The 25,392-nt window shown below is 33.9% G+C and overlaps 1 protein-coding gene across 2 annotated transcripts in view; it reads left to right on the top strand.

Moving 5' to 3' along the window:
- GRID2 (glutamate ionotropic receptor delta type subunit 2) overlaps nucleotides 1-25,392 on the top strand; it is a 1,588,204-nt gene that overhangs the window by 759,509 nt on the left and 803,303 nt on the right. For both annotated transcript variants that reach the window (XM_058295409.2, XM_004470379.5), the window contains exon 3: nucleotides 10,485-10,769. In XM_058295409.2, the coding sequence (XP_058151392.1) occupies nucleotides 10,485-10,769 (285 nt within the window). The remainder of the gene's footprint in view (nucleotides 1-10,484; nucleotides 10,770-25,392) is intronic.

Raw genomic sequence — 25,392 nt, 5'->3', positions numbered from 1 at the left:
GGAGGTAAGACAGTGAACAAAACAAACAAGCTTCTGCTCTTGTGTAGCTTATATTCTAATGGGAAACTCAGAGTAAAAACATCATAATAGACAGATGTATGAGAGTGTCAGATATTTGATAAGTATTAAGGAAATGATAAAATAGTGCCAGGAGATAGGCAGTGACAGAGAGGCTTCAAGAACAGAGGATTAGAGTGAGGGAATAAAATCAAGGACTATCTGGGTAAAGAGCACTCCAGTAAAAAGAAATAGCAAGAAAAGAGCCTGCACAGAAAAGTAAAAAGGCCACTATGGCTAAAGTAGAATGAGCAAAGCTGAGGTTGGCAGGAGCCTGGACAGAGAGGAGGTCACACATGAACTTACGGGTGGCCTTACAGACCATGATAAGTGAGTGCCCATTAACAGGATTGATTCCTTTTCATGTAGTGAAGGAAACTGTGGCCAAGGAATAAAATATTATTAAATGAAATTAAATTATTTACAGTGGTATTCTGAAGCATTATGCTCTTTCTAATCAAAAGTACTTAAAATCTATCTAAATTTAATTAACAAAAATGTGATTATGTTTATAAGATGTAAGGTCCTGAGTTTGCAAAAAAGCATTAATAAAGACCCTGTCTAATGCTGAAGACTGTCATAAAAACAGGTAATTACAATGTAGTAGGTGTTGACGAAATGTTATAGGAACAATCAAGGAGTGGATGAACTAACACTTCCACTTTAATGTATAAAAATTCCAAAAATTTTATTCCCATCCAAAAATTGAGAAAAAGGCAACTAATCTACATAATCATAAGTTTTAAGTTTTTTCAAGCTGCACATTGTCTCAGTGCAATCAAGGAAGGCAAACTCCAAATAGAGACATGCCCCTTCCGGGGGAAGCAGGGCACAGGAGAACATATGGTTTTGCCTTTGACGGAACACAGGAGAAAGAGGTGACTGCCTTCCAAGCAGTCAGGAGGAATCACCTAGAATTTTAATGAATTTTTGAAAGCCAAGAGTGAGCTGCTCTGTTATTTTGGAAGAGTTGTGGTCCTCAGAAATACGGAGAGTTTGTAGTCATTTGCAAGATACTGCCATGATCCTCCACTGAGTGGTCAGGAGAAAGATTGAGGCAAGGGCAGAATATCCGATTCACCTCCCCTGGCAGGTAAAGGCAGGCACAGGGGATCACTGGCTGCAGAGAAACAGACACAATACCTACTCTTACCCAACTTTATCTCCTTCAAAGTAAAAATCTTAAAATTCTGGGGGAGGACCCAAAAAATTTTCCATTCATAAACTCTATTTTTGTAACTGAAAATATACGGAGGTAATGCCCTAGTTCCAAACCCCAAAGAAAAACAAAATGTCATCAAAAATTTTTTTTTCTATCTTATATCCAAAGGGCTAACATTTCATGAATCTTGTAGTAAAGAAGAATTAAATGTCTCCTATTTCTTTATTTAGGCCTTTATGTTTAAAACCAGTGATACATTTTCTAGTTCTCTATGGCCCAGGCATTGGAGTCTGAGCCAGGTTTCAATACCATCTCTGGCATGGAATGAATGTTTGAATTTGGGCAATGCACTTAATTTCAGTGAGTCAGAAGATGAGAATAATAATAGATTTTCTTCTCAGGGTTGTTATGAAAATCAAGAAGTGGGGGAAAAAACTGTTTAACATAGCTGTTAAATTAAATGTTTAGTCCTTCTCAGGTTTGGTCAGGTTTGGGTCACAAATCATAATTGAAAGCTTATTCTGGCTCTAGATGACTGAAAAGATAAAGTTAACTAAAAATTATTCAGTTGAGTACATTTTACAGCTGGTAATCAACCATTTTAGCCATTCATATAATTTTAATAAGGAATAAAATCTTACTGCTTTTTAATTATAATTAAATGAATCTTTTTATGTGTTCTCAAATTTTAAGTAGATGATGATTATTAACTTGGACCTTGTAACACTATTTATATATAAAGGCCTTCTTTATTTGGAAGAATTAGTTCCAAATAATTATATTTTTGGCAAACTGCTCTGATCATTTATCAAATTCAGCCTATCTTTTAAATGCTACCTTATTAAAATCACATTTGCATAGAATGCTTAGTGTTTGGATAGGCTTCATGTGTTTAGTGCTACTATATTCTTATAATAATAGAATCAAAGATCTTGTGCTTTTTAGTGGTTGAAAAGGGAAAAGAGTAATTATAAATACTATATCTGCAGTTCATTAATCAAGTAAATAGGAAAAAGGAATTAAATTCATCTGTTGAAGAAAGAATACAAATATTTTTCATTCTCCCATGGGAGCTTACCTTGTTTTCTCATTTATAAGACCTTACTGATTGTAAAATTTAGTATTTAATGAGATTTTCAAGAAAAATAGTTAATTGAATTCAATATAACAACAGGTATGTCTCAAATTCAGATAGGACAAAATAGAAGCCACTTACAATTTAGAGTTGAGGAAATAAGGTATATTGCATATGTCTTGGAGGAATGAGAAATAATGAAGTCTTTCTAATTCACTGTTGGAAGTAAAAAGAAGATAAGGATCACCTTTGAGAGTGCTATGATTCTCACTGACTCTATTCAACCTCTTATTTTAACTTCACCACTATCCATTAACTTAAAAGAATTAGCAAAATAGAGAACTTGGCACTCCCAAGGTATGGTCACACTGTCAATAATATTACTGAAAATGAAAGAGAAGAAAAGAAATGTATATTATGTATTTGCAAAAATCACAATAAGAAATGCTATTATTACAATCAACCAAATTATTTCAAAAAGGTTTACACTTCAGAACTACTTGGATAACATTTTAAAATACAAATACCAACTCAACACAGACTGACTGAAGTAGAATCCCTAGAGGAGGACTTCGATATCAGTGTTTTATTTATTTATTTTTTTCAATTTTCCCCTTTTGCATCTGATGTAGGCCAGGTGTTAGAAACTCTGTAGAGTATAGAATAAGAGCTTCGTGAGGGTAGAAGCTGCCACGTCCATTCTCTGATCAACCGAGAAGTTTCTGGCTCATGGTTGATAGTGGATAAATGTGAGTTGATGAATAAATGCACATCTCAGTTACCTGTCTATTATGACAAATAACACAAAATGAATTGGCTTAACAATGGAAATTTATTTTCTCATGGTTTTGGAGCTCCAACTGCTCCTGCGATTGGTAACGTTCTGTGAGTTGGCTATGGGGTTTCTTGGCTTTCCTATCCCATGGTGGCAACATCTTAGACGTCATTCTTCTCCAGGTTCATTGACTTCCAGCTCTTTTCCTCCATGTGCTTTCTCTTCATAAAGCCTCCAGTAGTAGAATTAATTCAGAGCCAACATCATTCAGTTAAGGAACAACTTAATCTAAAATAACATCTTCAAAAAGTTCCTATTTTACACTAGGGTCACAACCATAGGGATTGATTAAGAACATTTTTTTTTCTTGGTTTCATAATTCAATCTACCCACTGTATAAATGGACAAACAAATGGTAATGTGCTAATGCCCTGATGTGACTTAAAACCATTGGGAGAGATTAAATGAATACAAAAGGGAAAACATATTTATGTTTTATGTTTATGTCAGTAAAAATATCACAGGTAATAGAATACATGTAAATATTACAGAAGAATGGTACTATCTATAATATTTCAATGTGTATTCTTTTATCAATCAGTAACAAGTAATTAGTTTGAAAACTCCAGATTTTATTTTTAATCTCATTGTTGGAAAAAGAACAAAAACTCAAACTGATTAAATGCAGAAATGAAAAATAGTATATGTGAACATGATTTAACTTGAATATGTTCATTTATGCAGCAAATTCATTTCAAGAACTGATGAATGACCAAAAAGGTAAAAATGTTGCTGAATGCAATTTATATATGTGTATATATACATATATGTAGGTATACTTTCAGCAATCAGTGCAGGCTACAAACGTCTTTGACAGTATTCAAATCTCAAACAGCTAGAGCCACAAAACCAGCAGGCTGTTCAGTATGGTCTATATGAATGGATGTATGTGTGTACATGCATATATAAGATGAATAAAACAAAGGGCTTGGAATCATATGCCATTGAGAAGTCCTTGACTTGGTGTATTAGTAAGCCAAAGGGGTGCAGATGTAAAATACCAGAAATCTGCTGGGCATTATAAAGGGTATTTATTTGGGGTAGGAGCTTACAGTTACCAGGCCATAAAGCATAAATTACCTCCCTCACCAAAGTCTATTTCCGCATGTTGGAGCAAGATGGCTGCTGAGTTTGTGAGGGTTCAGGCTTTCTGGGTTCCTCCAGGCTCAGCTCCTCTGTTTCCTCCACAAGGTCAGCTGTAGACTATGAGGCTCTCTAGGCTTTGCCTCTCTCCATAAAGTCAGCTGTCGACTATCAGGCGAATGGCTCTGTCTCTTTCCCGAGGGCTCTAGCTTAAGACTCAGTATCAAACTCCAATATCAAAACCCCATCAGGAACCCTCACATCTGTTCTTTGCCATGCCTTTTACCTGTGATTCCCCACCCCTTGGTGGGTGGGGATTCAATACCCTAATCATAACTCAATCATGCCCAGGTACAGATTAGATTAAAAGCATAAACCATTATATATTTTTGGAATTCATAACCATATCAAACTGCTACACTTGGATTCTTATTTAAAAAGCCATAGATGCACACACAGACCCACAAGTTTTCACACTTTTCTAATGAATGGAAACATGCATTACCTCTAAATAATGCAAATATACTAAAACTCAAAATAATGCAAAGTCTTCTAGCAATCAAGACATGGAATTCTTATAGTAAAATGTAGACTGCCTCACTCAATTTTGCTTCTATTCTTAGTGCAACCCTTGATTTTTTTCAAATCTCTTTCTAATGTCATTACAATAGTCTCTTTTTTAATATACTAACCTTCATGAAAGGTCCTAAGAACAGTTGAAGTCCAGAGTAAATCAATTTCTAATATCTCTGCATTGACCAATGTTTATATTGATAAAATAAGATAAAATGAGGCTCACATATAGGACCTTAAAAGAGAAAAGATGGGTTACCTTGCAGGTTCGTTCTTATATGTGCCCAACTGCAGTTGCATTTTGGATCAACAAACTCCAGTCAATTTTTGATAAATGAGCTCTTTTTTATTTAGCTGAATTATTTCTTTTCCTTTTTTTCTTTATTTTTTCCCTCCTCCCCTTCCGTTGTTTGCTCTCTGTGTCCATTCTCTGTGTGCTCTTCTGTGTCTGTTGCATTCTCTATTTGAAACCAGTGTAATTTCCCTCATAAAGCAATGTTTCAAAATTGTGTACCTAATATTTATTTATTTTGTATTTATTGGTTGGATTAACATTAAATAATCATAATGAATTTATTTAATATTTGTGTGCATGTCATTAGTATAGTAGTTTTAAGCCTGCACAATAAATCAGACTTCATTAATTGTCCTATTAATTGCATAGTGGTGCTTGTTATTTAAGTTTTCCTTTGAATTTTTCAATCCCTTTAGTGAGATTGAAGAAATTCTCAGCAAAATATTTGTAAGTGGAAGCCAACAGCATGTTAAAACAATTATACATCACGATCAAGTGGAATTTATTCCTTGTATGTAAGGGTTGTTCCAAACAAGAAAATCAAATAATGTAATACAACACATTAACAAACTGAAAACAACTCTAGAGTATAGGTTACTAGGAAATAGAAGGTGGATTGAGAATGGGAGATGATGCTTAATATACATAGCATCATTACACGGTTAATTGTAAAAGTGTGGAAATGAATAGAGTTGAGAGTAACAAATTATAATGACTATAACTAACATTGCTGACTTATAAATGTGATTGTGGTTGAAAGGAGTAGTATGTAGAAGTAAATGTCAAATGAAAGGAAACTAGAGAATAATCTAGGAATAATCTAGAGAATAATCTAGAATAATCTAGGAAACTAGAAATCTAGGAAATATTCTAGAGAATAATCTAGAATAATCTAGGAAACTAGAGAATAACCACTATGTATAACATAGTGGTTCTGGTGGTGGGTGAAGATTATGGTTAATAGTATAAATGTAAGAATACTCTTCTATAATATGCTAAGAATATTATGATACATGGGAAAGTTACAGTGAATGTACCTTATGAGAATAGTTAACAGTAATATCGTAATACATCGTAGCAATGACAAGATACTTTTCAATACTAAGGGACAACAACAGGGGGTATAATGGAGTATGGGAATTTTCCTTTTTGAATAATGAAAATATTTTAAAATTGACTGAGGTGCTGACAGCACAACTCTGATGAAAATGAAAGTCACTGAGGGTACACTTTGAATGGATTTTACAAAGTGTGATACTGTATAACAAGGGAATCCAGTGGTGGATGATGGACTGTGGTTAACAGGGCTAATATGAGAATGTTTTTCTCCTGATAGGTAATAAATATATAATACTATTTTGGGTGTTCATAATTGTGTGGGTTGACGGAAATACACCAAATATAAGATATGGACTATGGTTGAGAGTAATATTTTGATGATGCTCTTTCACTGTTTGTATCAAATATTTTATACAATGCAAAGTTTTGTGGGGGAGAGATGTATTGGACCCTTTTTTGATGATATACATGTTTGTTTTTCAAATTCATAAATTTTACTATACATTTATTGCTTACATATGTTCATATATGAATGATATACTTTAATAAAATTTTATTTTAAAAAAAAGTGTGATCATCTTGATTTATGCAGAAAAGGCATTTGACAAAATCCAGCATCCTTTCTTGATAAAAAACACATCAAAAGATAGGAATAGAAAGAAAGCTCCTCAACCAACATCATACTCAATAGGAAAGGTTGAGAACTTTCCCTCTAAGATCAGAAACAAGGCAAGGTACCAACTGTCACCACTGCCGGGGGGGAGCAGGCGCCACTGGCACGGATGTTGGTTGCATTTTCTCCGCGGCCGCTGCGGTGGCTGCTGGAAGCCTTCCTCGCACCGCCTTCCTGAGACACGGGCTGTCGACACACCTCACCAGCCATGTGCCAGGGACTGCTGGCCGGGGCTGCTAGTCAGTGAAGGGGAACCACGCTACAAACTCGCGCAAGCCACTGGCCAGGAGAAGTAGACAGCTTTATTGGCAGAAGCAGGGGAGCCAGGGCGCGTGAACTTATGCGTGATCTGCGAGAGAGTCCAGGGAAGGGGTAGTAGATGGGAGTTATATAGGGTCAACGCAAACATTATCTGATTGGTTGGACAGCAATATGTCTATATATGGTAACTATAGATTTACTAGACAAAATGGCGGAAGGAGATGAAATGGTGGCTCGGCGCATGCGCACTGTCCTCGCCCCGTGACTCAGCACTTTGAAGACCATCCCTGAGTTTACTCAAGGGCATGTGGGGGCTAGAGTTTACTCATAGTCCCGTGTCTTGTAGCGCAAGTCTCATGGCTTGGACAGCTGCACTGTTGGGCCTTCCCTCACACCACTGTTATTCAACATTGTGCTAGAAGTTCTAGCTAAAGCAATGAGACAATAAAAAATTAAATAAAAGTCATCCAAATAGGAAAAGAGGAAATAAAACTGTCACTATTAGCAGATGATGTGAATATTCAGAAATATCGGCTACAAAGTTGCTTGAACTAATAAACGAGTTCAACAGAGTGGCAGGATATAAGATCAACATGCAAAAGTCAGTACTGTTTATTTACATTGGTACTGAACAATCTGAGGAGGAAATCAGGAAAAAAATATATTTACAAAAGCAACAAAAAGACTCAAATACCTAGGTACCAATTTAATGAAAGATGGCAAGGACCTGTATTCAGAAAACTACAAAATATTGCTAAAAGAAATCAAAGAAAACCTAAACAGCAATGCATCTGGAAAAAGACCTTGACCAAAAGGGGAATTATTTAATACAAATGAGTTTTTACAGCTAAGAGATTTCAAAGTAAGTTGGGAAGTCATTCAAGAGGTTACATTTATGCAGGACTCAGGAGGATCTCACTGACTACCACAGTAAAAAGTGTCTCAAGCAGAGTGGCTCCTGAGGGCTGTAGAGATATTTGGACACCTCAGGGCAGACAACCTATCCCACCGATGTATCAGAGTTGGACTCATTTATAATTTTCCTACACATGGTTCTTATGCCTCTTTTATTCGAACCTATAATTAGCACTATCCATTAAACATGTGTCCCAGGGACTTGAATCTTCTGGCTGTTCATATGTCAGTTGAGCCCTTAATTTCAGCAGAGTTGCAGCCAACACATACTGTCCAGTTTAACAGACTTTCCCAGGACAGGTAACAAAAGGATAATGCTGGACAACGTCAGTCCCAAACAACAGAGCGTATATACAACTGCAAGCAAGACAGTTCCATTCATCTGCCCCATGGGATCCAAACAAATCAAAACTACAATGAGATATCATTCCATACCTATTAGAATGGGCACTATTTAAAAGTTGGAAAACTACAGTTGTTGGAGTGGATGTGGAGGGATAAGAATGCTTATTCACTTTTGGTAGGAATATAGAATGGTACAGCCACTGTGGGGAATTGTTTGTCAGTTCCTAAGGAAGTTGAATATAGATGTCTCATGTGACCCGGCAATACCACTGGTGGGTATATACCCAGAAGAACTGAGAACACTGACACAAGCAGACATCTGCAAACTATGTTGATATCAGCATTATTCACAATCGCCAAAAGATGGAAACAACCCAGGTGACCATCAACCAATGAAGGGATAAACAAAAATTGTGGTGTATGCATATGATGGAATATTATTCAGCTGTAAGAAGAAATGAAGTCATGAAGTATATGACAACGTGGATCTACCTGGAGGACCTTATATTGAATGAAGCAAGCCAGACACAAAAGAACAAATACTATATGACTGTGCTATTATGAACTAAATATATTGTTTAAACTCATGGAGTTAATAACTAGAATATAGGTCAGCAGAAAATAGACTATATTTAGAGAATGGATAGCTGAGGTTTCATCTGTGCAGAACTGGTAAAAATGTTGTTTGCACATTTTTGGAAATGAATAAAAATGTTGAAAGCACATCATAATGTTTCTACCTTCCAGTGCTAATATATGGGTATGATAGTGGTTGAAAGGGAAAGTCTAATGTCCTGTATATTATTAGTAGGAAAACCAAAAAATGTAACTTGAGATTGTATAGCGTAACGAAACCACATGTGAAATATGAGTATGGTAATAATGCATATATAAGACTGTTTTACCTTGAAACAGAACAAATACATCTTAATGTTACAAGATGGTATTAGGGAAAAAATGCAACCAAAGCAAAATAGGAACAGTCGTGTATAGTAATATATTAATAATCTTTCATTAAGGGAGAAAATAAAAAAGTATTTTAAGTGAAAGAAACTAGACAAAAGGTACTATATATTGTTTGACTCCTATACAAAACATAAATACAAATAAATTGGAGAAACAGATTCAGAATAGCAGCTATGAATGGCAGGGGAAAGGATAGAGAAATTGAGAGGTGATTATTAAGGGTTAGAGGTTTTGTGTTTGTTTATATTATTATTATAATTTGTAAATGCTCTAATATTGATTGAAGTGATGAAATCACAATCACTCTGATTTTTTTAACTATACTAAATGTTTTTTTTTGAAAAATCATAGCTTTACAGAAATATCATACATAAAATACATAAAACACAGAATTCCAATAAACCGCCCTATTATTAACACCTAGTGTTAGTCAGGTGCATTTGTTTTAATTCATGAAAGAATATTTTTATAATTGTACTATTAAATAGAGTTGACCATTTACAATAGGGTTCATTCTGTTGTACATTTCTGTTTTTTCTTTTAAGTTTTAGTCCCAAAACCAAACCAAAAGTTTACAATCAAACTCAATAGAAATTCTGTACCATTTAAGTATTAATTCCCCTGTCCTTCCCCTCACCCTAGCTCCTGGTAACCTGCATTCCAGATTCTGATTTTATGGACTTGTTTATATAATGTATATAATTATTTCATGTCATTGTTTTATGAACCTGTATAAATAAAATTGATTTTAAAAAGATTATGAGAAATAAAGGTCATGAATTACCTGAAAAATACACAATAGTCTGAATGCTGAGCTTTATTCCTAAAGTGCCTTAATTTTACCTAAAATCTAGACTAAAACCTGAATCAGGGATAATAACTAACCTCTCTAAAATAAAATTAATTATTTCTGACCTTAATTTTGAATTTATTTCTACTCTTTAATCCTCAAAAAGTGATATCACTTGATATTTTTTCTAAGATATCACTCAATAACATTTTTTTCTACATGTACTGTGCCTTTGTTATTTACTGATAATTTATTTTTTATCTATTTTGAAATAAGTATTTAGGTTGTATTATTCCCATATTTGCATAATAATTCTTTCTTTTATTCACAGCTCCTGAAAATAGGAAAATATTTGAACCCTTTGACATTTTGAATATTACTGTTCTTTCTTGCAGCCTGTGAACTTATGAATCAGGGCATCTTGGCCCTCGTGAGCTCCATAGGCTGCACGTCGGCGGGTTCCCTCCAGTCTTTGGCAGATGCCATGCACATCCCCCACCTCTTCATTCAACGCTCAACAGCTGGGACCCCAAGGAGTGGCTGTGGACTCACCCGGAGCAGCAGAAACGAGGATTACACTCTCTCAGTCCGCCCACCTGTCTACTTGAATGAAGTTATCCTCAGAGTGGTCACAGAGTATGCGTGGCAGAAATTCATTATATTCTATGATAGTGAATATGGTAAGTGTTTGTAATTCACTTGAGTGTTATAAGCTGCATAATTGCATGGGAAGCAACTTCATCCTGACATACTGAGTGCTATATGTAAATTTATTGTTTTGTCATATTTTTACAAACTTAGCATCAACAACAAAAATTTTCAAATTCAGTCCTTTTGCATTAAACCCCTTTAATTGGAAATTTAAAAATAAATATCTGCATCTAATGCCTAATTTATAAATATTTCTGAAGGCAATCTGACCCCAATGTATCTTGATTTTTCAAATAATGAGAAGTCAGTAATACATTTCAATATTCAAAAAGTTTTACACCTCTATGAAAGGAGAAAAGACCATTTTGGATGGAAGCTGGAACACTGAAAAAACTGCCTATTATTTACTGGTTTCAAATAACTGATAGATCTAATACCCTTATGTAGCCTTTAATACCTACTCAGGACTTAACTCTTTTGGAGTCACCGAAATTATATTACTTTAAAGTTAATACTGCATATTATCTACAAAATGTAATCTCACAAAAATACTGGTTAATATAAAAATATTTTATTTAACTTTCCAAGGTAAATTACAAAGCATCGTCCATTAATTTACCATGATTTGATGAGAAGACACTTAACTTTACCCACATATCTTCTTCCGAGTGTTACTTTAATGAAAGGTAACAACAATAATATTGTTTTGGTTTGAACTTTTTTTTTTCCTGAATTAATCCATCTGTTTTCTAATGGACTGATCCCAGAGTTGTTCAAATGTAGTTTTTCTCTTATGTTTGTCATTAGTGGAAAACAGAAAGGGAATAGAGATTGGCATGATCAAATGAGGAGAAATAGATTTTAATAAAGAATGTATAGTTTGAAACATGGCTTTCCTTAGAAATTATGCCTTGAGAAGGAGTCTCAGAAAAATAGTCCATTTTTGCATTCAGTGCAAATGGGTCTAGTTTTTACATTTTTATCCAAAAAAAATTAAACAGGATTTTGCATTCTTTTGTACAACTTATTTTTCTTAGCAAAAAGAAAAAAAAATACTACAAAATAACTGTTTTCTTGTTATAATCTATCCGGAATTGTGAACAATATTGAAAACAGCTACACAAGAAGAGTGGGCCAGAATGTGGCATCAATAGAACTGAGCACAAACAGGTTGGCAGAAATCTAGGAAGCAACAAATAAAGGCTCCTGTTGACTCACAGGGAGGAACCTCAAGTGGTTGTTACATTTAGCCCTAAATATTCCAAGGTTTCATGGGGTTTTGGCAGCCAGAGTGCCACTAAATTTGATGGGTAAGATTCAGCCAAAAGTCTGTGGCACTCTAAAACAGTCTCCTTCGACCCTATCACGGAAATCCTTATTTTTTCCCTCTTAATTCACATTGCTTATGGGTCACAGAAGAAAGACAAAAATTCATTTCAGAATAAAATAAAAAAGGAAATAAAAAACAATTGACCCATCAGTAAAAGTTAAGATTGGATCCAATACAAATATGAAATTCACCAGTATGATTATTCATTAAATGTAGTAAATAAACTCTTTATCTCTGAAAATCAACAGGCTGAGTATGTCAGATTTTTCCCACTCATATTAAGTGTGGCTGTTACAACCTCAAATGGTACTTTTATGAATTGCAATCAGACATAACTTGAAATAATGAATTTCTAAAACCCTAAACCGTTCTTTGGCTGGCAAAGGGAGGGATGTCAGTGCTTTTCAGTTAGTCCTGTCAAAATAGACAATCTGGCACAATAAATAACGGAAAAGTGATTTTCTGATCAAGGCATTCTCACAGCCCTGAAACAGGGATTTTGCTCTTCTTATAAATGTCCATAAGGGAAGAAAACTTTCACCTACCTTTTTAAATTTGTTTCCAAGTCCAGCATGGATAATAGACAGGAAATTCATAAGGAAGGCATTTTTATTTCTGATGAAATAAATATATTTTAAAATTGTTTAGTAAATACATAGCAAGAGAAAAATTTACATACATTTGAAATTCATTCAATTTTCCTTGGTTTTCCTTTGAGTAAAAAAAGCCTATAATCCTACAGAGTCTTAACTGGTTTATTAGAATTAGTGTTTGTTTTAGAAATAATAAACATTTTCCTTTACTCAAATGATGAACTTGATTTTGGCTTATTATTTAATTTGAAAATTAATGAAAAATTATCCTGGATGGATCAATAAATTATTTCCTGTAATACCTTTGTTTAATAAAAGAAAATTTCTCTTTGATAAAATAAATCTTTCTAGTAAAGCACTGGGCTAGAGTCCAAAATAAATATCAGACTATCCAAATACCTTGTACCTTGAAGAAGGGTTACATGAATTTGCATATCCATTCATCAATGTCATCATTTTAAGTTCAAACATTGGAAATGTACTTGACTTTTATCTTGATTATCAGGAATTGCTTTCACTAAGGAATGGATTAAGCATCATCTTGGATAGAATCAGGCAGGCTGCTCAGGCAAAATATTGAACATGTATTTTGTTTAGAAAAATATATTTTAAAATACTTGGACTTTTATATACATTTAATTAGAGAAGCACTTTTTTTAATGGTAGTTAATTATGATTAATGGCTTAGTATAAAAGTTTACTTCAGATTCCCTAACAAAGAAAATTCATGTGGTTCTAAGAAAAGGGATGAAAAAAAAAATGTGGAAACTTTCTTTGCATGGATTGATTTAAGACATTAAGACAAAAAAGGCTTGAAAAGAGGCTAAGAAGTGTGAAGCTTTTAAAAATGTGTCATTCAGAAAGTGTTCATTGCTCACTTGCTTGAAGCAATGCAAAGAATGAGATAGAAAATTTTTTTATTATTTTATAGACTATAGTGTCAGCCTTCAGGAAACTTGCAGTTAACAAAAGAGGTAAAATATTTGTGACTCTTAATAGAGAAGATCATGTGTTAAGTGTCATGTGAATGATGCAGGCAGCATACTAGTGGTGTGTAATGAAGAAAGTATTTAATTTTAGTAGCAGTTATCAAAGAAGGCTTTAGAACTGAACTTTGATGTTAATTATATTTAACAGGTAGGATTTTGAGAGGCAATGTGTGAGAAAGGGCTGTTCTCTTATAAAAATAAATGTGACCAAGTCTTAGATTAATAAAAAATATTAAATATAATATTTCTGCGTATTTTCATCTGCCAAGAACTAAAATAAGTATTTCACATTAGTTTAATTAAGAATTTTGATATACCTATGAAGTAGGTAATATTATTATCATGATTTTAGAAAGAAGAAAACCAAGAAACTGGTAGATAACTAGTTCACAAAACCAAAGCTAAGAGGTGTCAGAGCTGAGCTTACAGTCTGACCAGTGCCTGTACTTTAACCAAGTATAATGAGCAGAAAGAGGTTGCAGTGAATTTTCACTCAAGAATATAGTAACTAGTGCGAATCTTACAGAGAACATTCACTACATGCTAGGCAGTATTCTAAGTACTTTACATCTATTGTCTCATTTCATACTCACAGCAGCTCTATGGGGTAGTTTATTATTATTATTATTTATTTTACAAATGAAATAAGCAGCCAGTGAAGGGTCATGTAACTTGCATTTAAGATGAGAAGCCCAAATTCAAGCAGAGATAATCTTGTCAGTAGTTCCTGCTCTCGACCACTAGACTATTTTGATTTTTTAGAAATAAGAACAAGATTAATTCCTGACAGTTGAATTATGAGAAAATTTTAAAGGATCATAAATGAAATTTATAGAATCATCTTTATTAAAGAGAAACGATGACTTGAGCCTGGAGATCCTCAAAAAATTAATGTAATTCAGGAAAATACTGCAAATTAATTAAGAGAACTTGGCTATCACTGGGAGCATGGAAACAAGATAGTCATTGAGCCAAAGTAAGCAGACGCATCTGTAGCAGATGCTTGCCTACACAAATTCATTGTCCCTCCTTTCTTTGCTAAAGATGCCCTATTTATTTATATATCCACCATGGCCAGTGAGTTGAGGCTGATCTAAATGACTTCCAAGGACAAAATGCACCAGTGATCACTTCAGTGAAATTCGGGGGCAAATTTATAATTGGATGATTATCATTATAGGGAAAATTTCCACAGAGTATATAGATATCAAGTTAGACATTCCTTCATAAAGCCCCCACAAAAAAATAAGGATTGTCTCGCCTTAGATGGCACTGGAGACTATACTATCTACTGCTACTATTTACATAAATACTTGAGTTATCTTAGGACCATCCTTAATGTGCAAGGCGTGTGTCTTCAGAAGGGAGGCAACTTAACACCTAGCCTCCACAAGGGAAGTGTAGGCTGGAAGTGTGCATGGAGTTCCTGGAGGGTAGGGGGGTAGGGGATAGAAAGAGTGCTAATTACATTTGCTGGGGACCCTCAAGTGGCACATATTTCAGTAGTGCTTCCAATATAGCCTCCTGATCAGCTGGTGGGCCTAAGAGTTCCCAGTTCACATGGACTAACTAAACCCAGCTCTTGTTTCAGAGGAACTGCCTGAGGCAGTCATTCTAATCTGTCCTCTCCACTCTGTGTCAATAAAGTACTCTTAAACCTGAAACCTGTTTTTGTACAAAGCCATACCCATTCTATCTGTGAGCATCCACATGCATAACCATAATTTGTTTCCCCAGTTTGTAGACTCAAGGAGGGATGTCTTTAATGTACAACCCCGTAATTCTTCAAGTGCCAGACCAAAAAGCTAGGCCATTTGCAACATTCCAGGAGTCAGAAAAAATATAAAAAGATCAAAAGGGGAGTATTGAACAGAGTTTGAAAATGTCCATATGTTCTGTCCATTTAGCAGAGTAATCACGCCCATTTTCAGAAGTGCATGGAAACCTGAGACACTGAGGTTGAACAACTTAAACAATCCTGCGTGAACACTATACATTTCAGCTTAGCAGAACACCTGGGAACCAGAGCTATTTGTTCGTAGGAACTGCTGTGAACTAAGACCTTGTAGAGCCATCACTTGCCAGCTTCTCATGGTAGGGTGGTGATAAAGTCTTCCCAAAGAAATCCCCAAAGGAATATGGAAGCCATGTTTCCATATAAAGTCATGATTCTGCTGGGACATGCTTGAGTTCCTCAAGATGACATTTCCATTTAATAATCAAAGCTTGGTGGGCCATTCACATCTTGTTCATCATTGAATTTGAGTTGGCCCATCCCAAAATAGGAATATCTTGTCATTCATGAATCATGTGTTCTGTTTCGGGAAAAGCCCAATAGCAAGCTAAAAGCTGTTTTTGTGTACCTGGTAGCCATGTTAGGGAAGCAACAAATCCAAAGCTTCAGGTGACTCTCTAGGAGGAGAACTGCCTCCCTTTTCCAGAGGTTACAATTGGCAAAATCATAGGTCATAACATTAAAAATATCCAAAGAAGTTATTGTCTGCTGCTAAGGTTTCCACTTAAGAAGCAAGAAAAAGAAGGTCTTTGTGCTGTCTGGTTGTGGCAGTCAAGATTGGATGGGAGGAATACAGGAAATTCTAAAAACATGGGGAAGGGGAAATCTTTGCTTCTCAGAAATAAACTTAAAAACAAAAAAAAAATTCAAAAAGTATAGTGTATTGCTGGTGCTGGGCTGATTTTTTGGGGGGAGGAGGGAGGTGGGAAGGGTAGTGGAAAGGGTTTGAGAGAGGGTGAAAGAGACTGCACCCTCTCTTGTAAATCTGCCTATATAATATGTAGTACTTTATTTGATGAGCATGCCCTTGAAGTTTATCAGGGATTATCAGACACTCCTGTAGAAAGAGGATTGATAATATTGTAGTCAGACCCATTAAATCTGAGGCTTCAACGCATCTATATAGTGTGATGTACAGATACATATCAACCATCATCTCTGTAGTGAAAACTTTGGATATCAGAGGATAGAGTCACTTGCTAAATCCTTGGAATAGATCTCAGGAAGTTTGTGCCACTAGAATTTCTCTATATGTGGTTGTTAGTGATCTAAAGAAACTGCTTGAGCATTTATGAGCCAGGCAAGTAGGCACATTTAATACTCTAATTCACACAATTTATTCAAATGTAGAAGCGACTACAGTAGTATATTAAATTGGTACAGATGGTCCCACCCACAATGTGACATTAGCTTACCTTCCCCACTTGAACTTTGTTCAAACCCCATCAGGCATATCTGGTGTATTCTACTCCCCACAACACCAGGTAAGTGATGTTTCAAACAAAGCCATAAAAGTTTGAGTCCTTTTATCCCCCAGGTTTTTCACTTTACTGGGATAGCTCCCTTAGGACCAGGGAGACCTCAGCACCCTCCTCTCCTGTATTAAAGCAGCTGATTTCAGGTTAAAGGGGAAGGAAGGTTTAAGGGAATGTGCAAAGAGAGATCTGCTTTACCCAATTAAGCAAGGTACATTTACTTTCTGTTTCAATTAGCCATTGCAAGGTTTAACCAAAAGCACTTTTACTGTTTTGAGTCCAAGTCTTTGTATCCTCACTGGTGACACTATTTCAGCTCAGGCTGACTCTCGCTTTTTAAAAATTTGATTTTTGAAGGAACATACCGAAATGAATACATGGAAAAGACAGCTTCAAATATTCTCAAGTATTAGAGAATTTTATTATTTCTTTGAGTGACTGTTGGGAAATATGTTTATTTGCTTCTTTGTATTATTTTTTAGAGAAAATTAATTAGAATTAATGATTATTAACCTGATGAATTAGAACTTTATAACTTGAAAAGTTAGCTTATTTTCATCATGCCATGTCAAGGATTGGAGTATATTACAAATGTTACTCTTATCTGCCTTTTGACTTGATCAGGAAGGAAAAATATCCACTGAAAATAAATTGAGGACACCTGTAAAAATTCAACATGCAGCTTATGTATAGCAGGGAGTGAAGAATCAAGAGCCTTTAAAATTTATTTTTTTTTCACTGCAGCACGCAGCTCAATACTCTCTCTGTATAGATTTATCATAGTCTTGATAGTGTAATAACCCCTGTTGATAAAGAGCAACTAATAGCAGCAAAAAATCAATAGCAAAAAATAGGTAATATAATTTTAATGAAAATCCACAATCTGAAGGTTGTTTATGTAAATGGTATTTGGAGAACGTTGGACACATTATTTCGAAGAGAAATTCTAAACTTTACTCTTTCTTTCAGTCACATTTACATGCATGAGAAACATGACTTTTAGTTGCACTATTTTTATCCAAAAATGTAGAACTGCGAAGTCTGCTTCACACTAAATCTAATTAGTGTTTATGATGAAAAATAAAATATAAAACACTCAAAGTCAAAAGGATGCTATCAGAATGTATTATCAATTTTTCATCCAAGAATATTTTAATAGATATATTTTATCCAATATAATACCCTTATTAATGAATAACTGACTTGCAAACATAGCTTGGAAATTCAATTTGAAGCAATAAATTCAAATCTAATTCCAAGAATATTCTGATAGTGATTAAAAATAAAGTTCCCAACAAGAAATACACGATAATTTTATTGGCAAAGTGTAAAAGTAAGGCTGGTTAACAGAAAGCTGGTCTCTTAAAACTAAGGAAAAGAGGAACTCCTTTTTTAAATGTGTGAACTTTTAAAATCTTTAAAAATTATATGATACATGCTTTCTATAGTTATAAAACCCACACAGAACAGCTTCCAAATACTTTCTGATTTATATTCACTCTAATGTTAATTTTCCAATTTTTTCTAAGAGAATGCAAAATTCTGTTTCAGAAAATATTTCAGTTCTATGAAAAGTGCTAAATGACATGACTTTAGTAGAACAATAACTATAAATACAAATATAAGTGATAAATCGTCACATAAATGAAAAATGCAAAAAAAACCCCACAAAACTATACCTATATTTGAAAAAAAAAATTGCTTCCAAATCAAGAAACTAAACCTCAACCTTTAGAAGCTAACTAGAGAGGACTGTATTAACCAACATAGAAGAAAGAAAGTAATGGAAATAAGAGAGGAAATTAATGAAATAGAATAAAGAATATAGGAAATGAACAAAGTCAAATATGCTTGGTCCTTTAGAAAGATTAGTAAAACTGTAAATCCCTAACAAGTTAAATAATTAATTAAAAAATACCAGTAAATAAAATTCATCAACATAGAGAATGAAAGAAAGGACATCTCTACAGTTCCTCAATACAAAATATATTAAATACCAGCCAGTGCATGAAGGCAAGAAGTAAACACTGAAATATATAGAGTCTTGGACAGAAAAACTAAAATGTCTTTATGATTTACATCATTATGCACAAAGAAAAACCTATGGAATTTACACAAAACAAATGTACTAAAACATGTAATTTAATTTATTAATAGCAAGCTTGCGTTCTAAAAATCATTATTTGGAAAGAATTTATTTCCATATACTAGCAGGAAACAATTAGGAAGTGAAATAAATAAAATGTGATAACATCAAACAGGAATAAATCTACAAAACCCACAAGATATTTCCATTGAATACTACAAAACATGAGCCAAGAGAGGAAAGAATATCTAAATAATGGAAAGATAGATAATTTCTGTGGTCTAGAAAATTTAATATTAAGATATTCCTTCTCACTAAGTTGATTTTTAGATTCAACACAATCCTAATGAAAATCTTAGCAGATTTTTTGAAGAAACTGATAACATTTATATGGATAGGTAAAGAATCTAATATAGCTAAATCAATCTTGTAAAGAACAAAATTGGATGACATACATTATCTAATTTCAAGGCTCATTTGTTATTGGCATATGGATGGACAAACAGATTAATGAAGCATACTAAGGAGTCCAGAAAGTGATATATACATATGCATAGTCAATTTGTTATTTACAACATGACACATCAATTCAATGGAGCAGTCTCTTTAACCAATAGTGCTTTAACAACTGGGTATCTTTATGAAAAGAAAAATAAAACTATACACAAAATCCAATCCAAGATTTATCACAGAATAAACTAAGAGCTAAAATTATACATATATTAGAAGAAAGCATAAAAAACTAGCTTGGGGACAATGGGATATACGAAGATTTCTTAGGTCTCAAAAAGAGCTAATCATAGAAGCAAACAATAATGTAGACTTCAAAGTTTTTTTAAAAAAATCTGCTCATTGATAGATACCATAAAGAAAAAGAATAGGTCAGCTACAAACTGAGAATAATTTCCAATAAATATATTTGGTAAACTTAGATAAATGCATAGAAGGTATAGTGAGTTAATAATATACATAACAAATTCTGGCAAAGCAAAGTTTTGCTTTGAACAGAAGATTAGTTCAGACAATTCACAGAATAAGATATATGAATGGCCAAAAAATATAAGAAAATGTCCTGAACATTATTAGCCAACTGGGAAATGCAAATTAAATGCAAACTAAGACTATTATGAAATATTATCCCTTACACACTAGATTGACTGAAGGCACAAAGTAGGACAATATTACATTTTGGCAAAAATATGGCAAAACTGGAACTCTCATACTCTTCTTGTTGGAATATGAGAATGATTTGGCAGTTTGTTACAATGTTAACTAGATACCTACCATATGATCCACATTTTCCACTCCTATATATTTACCTGGACAAATGAGATCCACACAAAAGGGATCTTGTACAGATCCCTGTACAAGAATGCTTATAGCAGCATTATTTGAGAATAATTAAACAAATTGTGATGTATACATACATACAATTACTACTCAGCAATAAGAAAGAATGAACTTTTTACTGAAAGATACAACATTATGTTGAATGAGTGAAGTCTGGAAAAACAAAAAACTAGATACTATATGATTCCATTTCTATGAAGTTGACAAAACTGATCTATGATGATACAAATCAGAAAGCAGTTGTCTGTGGGTTAGGGTGGATAAATTGGAAAGTTACCATAAAAGAATTATTCCGGATCTTGTTTTAAGTAATAGAGTGGAATACAACATTCATGAACCAATCATTTGAGGTGTGCTTATTTTAAATTATGTAAATTATGTCTCAATAAAAATTGCAAGATTTTAAAGTTAATAACTCATCAGATATTTGAAGACCAAAAGGAAAAAAGAGAGGGAAAGAAAAAGGAAAAAGTTCATTTGCATGATGGCCAGAGTTTTCAACTAAATGATATAATTGAGTCATGATCATTTGGAGAATATAGAGTCAGAGACAAAAAGTTAAAACTGAACTTATTGGAAACCTAAAACCCAAAGTTGATAGTATATCAGAAACAAGGGGCGTTTTAAAATACTTGTAATATTTTTAATAATTGTACCCATCCTAGACCCCTGGAATCAGAATTTTGCAAGGTAGACACTAGCAACACATGTTTTGTTTTGTTTTTTTTAAGTGCTTATGTGAGTCTGATGCATTCAGCTTTGTACCTTGATAAGGTACTTGGAAACAACAAATTTCAGCAAATCTCTTCTTCAGCATCTTTGATTGGTGATTCCATTGGCTTCAGCAGAAACAGAATGAAGAAACCTATTTCTCTTTTGGGCCTTGGACATTTCTACTGATCAGAAAGATTTTTTTATATGTAACTGAAAATTCTTACATTAAACAAAATGAAACATTTTATGGAATCATTTACCAATATGTAAAGAAAATGATTATACTCCCTGAACCCATCTTAGGACAGCTTAGTGCTGTCCCAGCACCACAAGCAGTTTACCATATGTGATGGCTTGAAGCAGTGTGGGCTCCAGATAAACATGTTCTTAAATTTAATCCATTCCTGAGGGTATGGACCCATCATAAGAAAGACTTTTTGATGAGGTGACCAAACTCAGTCTGAAAGGGTCTTAATCCCTTAATCCTGTTGCTAGTGTCCTTTATAAGATAATGAAATTCAGACAGAGAGAAAGCCGCAGAAGCAAGAAGTTGAAGTCAATGAAATGTGGAAGAGAAGGGAGAGACCAGCAGAAGCTGCCGTGCACCTTGCCATGTGACAGAGGAGCCAAGGATCACCAGCAGCTGGTCTTTAGGAAGAAAGCACCACCTTGATAATTCCTTGATTTTGACACTTTCCTAACCTCAAAGTGTAAGCTAATAAATTCCCATTGTTTAAGCCAACCCACTTCGTGGTATCTGCTTAAGCAGCCTAGGAGACTAAAACAGTACACTTCAATTTGATGTGCTTTTCAGATGTTTCACCTATCTTGATACCTTTACCTCTCTTGATTCTATTCTGTATCAAAACTGACACACACAATATGTCACATGCTGCCTTATCACTGCAGAGAGAGGTGAGAACTTTACCTCTCTTTGGCAAAAAGCAACAGCAACAACAAAAACAAAAAAAATAAATTTTTTTTTAGGTTTCCGCTTATTGGGCTTCCTCATAATTTTAACATTTTAGTTTTATATTATATACTCATTGTGTCAATCATTACACTGACCAACCCTTCCAATTTTGCTTCATCATCACTTTGCCTAGCGTGCTGTTTATGTATTCAACCAAGTCTGTCAGAGGAAGTTAGATCACATAGGTGGAACACGGTGGAACACATAGTTAGAACATCCAGCAAGGCTCATCAGAGTTGATTGAGATATTACAGGGAGGTTCACTATCAGAGTGGTCTAAGCAGGGAATTAATTTGGCTATACTATCTAGTGGCTATATTCTAGAATCAAGAAGTTTTGGATATATAGAAGCCAGGAAGTTATAGAGGGAGGTGGTATTTGGTAGCTTGCTTTAATATAAGGATGCTATTCTGATGGTACTGATGAAAGAAAAAATTGATCTGCAGGGCTGGGGAAACTAGATAGAATTGATTTACTAGAATAGCACAATCAGTAAGGTTGGTATCCTCTTCATCAACAAACCTACTTGAGTTTTTAATTTCCCTTGCCTAGGAAAATTCTCGGACCTACAGCCTAAGATTGTGATAGGACTATTGATAGAAATTACTTAGCTCCAGTTATGAAGACTGGAGGCAAAATAAGATGACAGTAATAAGGTAATTACAGTAATGACCTAGAGTCATGAACTTATTTAAAGTACTTAGATGCCTTCTTACCATATCCTTATTTCTGCTTCAGTTTTTCCATTGACTTTGGTCTCAGGCAAGAAGGTTGAAAATAGTTAGGCCAAGCACAACCTTACTGATTATTACATAAAGAAAAAGCCCCTTCTTATTCTTTGATCATATATCATTATCTCACATACATGGATATATATCTCTATGTAAAATCTTAGGTCCTATTAGGGTCTTATACCAATCCTTGAACCAAATAATTTGGTCAGAGATATGGAGGACTCTAAGTTGCCAGCCTGGGTTACATGAGGATACTCTGGTGGAAGGTTGAAAGGTAGGCAGATATGGACACATGCTCTTCCTTTACCAGTTTAAGAAACTGCTTTTAAGAAAAAATATTAAGGGAATTATAAATATTTTATTCATGGTAATTCAACATTGTAAAATAGCTGGTAAACATAGACATTTTCAAGATTAGTTTAGATTCTTTTTTCCCTTGTTTTGGTCAGCTTAAAAATTTATTTTATAGTCTCAGCCTTTCTGATGTTATTCTTACAGTTTCAGGATAGTCTTTACTATTTAACAACAAGATTTTTAGCCATATGTGAAACTCAACTATATTTTGTTTAAGTATTTCTGAAAATAAGAAACATAAAATTATACATAACAGATGATAAAATAAAATATTTTAGTATGGAAATGACTAAATGAAAGAAGCTGGGTTGAAATTATATACTTTTTGACACCCAAATGCACAAAAACAAAGAAAGAAATCCAACCTCAAGAATTAATAAGTCAGTTATTTATGAGCTCCTTGGCATGCCCAAAACATTGATTTAGGACCAAATTTAGGACCAGTACATGGTCAAGAGACCCGAGTTACTTAAGTACTACCTTCGGTATATAATGGTTTCTTACAATTTATTTGCCTCATGGGATCCCCTTTGAAATGAACATTGAATGGGCATCACCAGGAATAACCACATTTATTCCATATAGTCTTGATGTAGGTTTAATCAAGGCCCATAATAAGAACATATTCCTCTTAAGTGAATGCAAATGTTTATAATGTCCTGAGGCTGCTTTCAAGTATCTGATGACTATTATATTATCAAAGCTCTCTCTAGAGAGTCTTAAAGTCTTAAAACTTTATTACTCATTTGGCCACTTTCCAGCTTTCAGTTCTCTCATTCTCTTCAATGTGCATCAAGAAGCATATAATTAATTCAATTATTTTATTGAACTATTTTCCTTGCATTTGTACATATAACATTAGTACATATTATGCCAAGTAGGTAAAAATCATATATTCTACCAGTGTGGATTTTTAAAATCAGTAAAATAACCATAAAAATATTGATCAGAAGAGTGGGTGTAACTCATGGTTTGAATGCCTGCTTCACTTGTACAAGGTCCCAGGTTCAATCCCCAGTACTACCTGAAAAAAAAAAATGTGTGTGTATGTGTATCTATATATACATATATGTAGATAGATCAGCATTGCTGTAAAGATGACTCTAGTATTTAAATATTATGATCTAATCCTCAGATCATATGTTCCTATCAAATAGAAAATCTCAGTGATGGACCACTGTTTCTGAACTGTGTGACCTTAAAATCTAATACAGCTCATTGCTAGCTTTAATTTTAAATACAAGGAAAAATACCCTACAAATGCCAAAGAATTACTTGATAAATTTCTCAAATTCTTTCCGAAGTGAGTTTCTTCTAAAAAAAATTTGAATCACTCAGTGGTTTAAATCCTTATTTTCTCAAGAGGTAAGCCATCTATAGAAATAGGCTTTGCTATACATATAATTGGAAAATTCATCCAGCTCAATGGTTTATCTCACATATCCAGTACCATAAAACATTTTGTTTTATCTAAAAAAAGTCACAAAGTTCTATGTACTAATGTTAATGCCAGAAATTCTGTCATAACTAAAGAAACACCAAGATTGACTGAATGCCTTAGTACAGCCTCCCTACTCTAAGTGAGGTATTTAATTCATTAAGTGATCAATATGATTAAATGTTCCTTATATACTCAAAGGAGGAAGAAAGATGAGTCAAGGGAAAACATCAGACTTAGGAAGACTTACCAACAAACCCCTTGTTCCTATCTAATTCAATATTTTGAAGATGGCATTGTAAACAATGATGAGACAGAGAATTACAGCTTTGTTATATCCCAGAGAATTCCAATAAATTTTGTTGAATTAGACATGTAACTTGGGAAATGAAGAGTATTTTTAAGAGTCCTTTATCTGAAATATGGCTTATGTTATCCTTAGATAATAAGCTCTATGAGGTCAGGGATTGCTTTTGTCTTCCTCAACATTCTCTTACAAATATCTCTCACAATAATAAAGAGACATATTCAGGAGAGGATTTGTTTGGAAGCTGATTATGGGTAGAAATGAACAACAGAGATTCATATTTCTGATTTAAAATCTTTTTAGGCTCCTTTAAAAAAGTCTTTATAAATTAAATTCTGATATAGGCTGGCAATTTCTTACTCTAATCTACGTTATCATGAATGATTTTTAGTTGAGATTAAATTTAACCTTACTTTAGGGATCAAAATGAGGTAATTATTTTATACGATTTAATAAAATGAAATCAGTTTATTCATTTTTTTATTCGACATTTGCTACCTGTTAGAGTATTGTG

Source organism: Dasypus novemcinctus, chromosome 1 (genome assembly GCF_030445035.2).
Source record: "Dasypus novemcinctus isolate mDasNov1 chromosome 1, mDasNov1.1.hap2, whole genome shotgun sequence".
Classification (NCBI taxonomy): Eukaryota; Metazoa; Chordata; class Mammalia; order Cingulata; family Dasypodidae; genus Dasypus; species Dasypus novemcinctus.
Note: the sequence above shows the minus strand (reverse complement) of the source record. Positions and strands in the feature narration are given on the sequence as shown.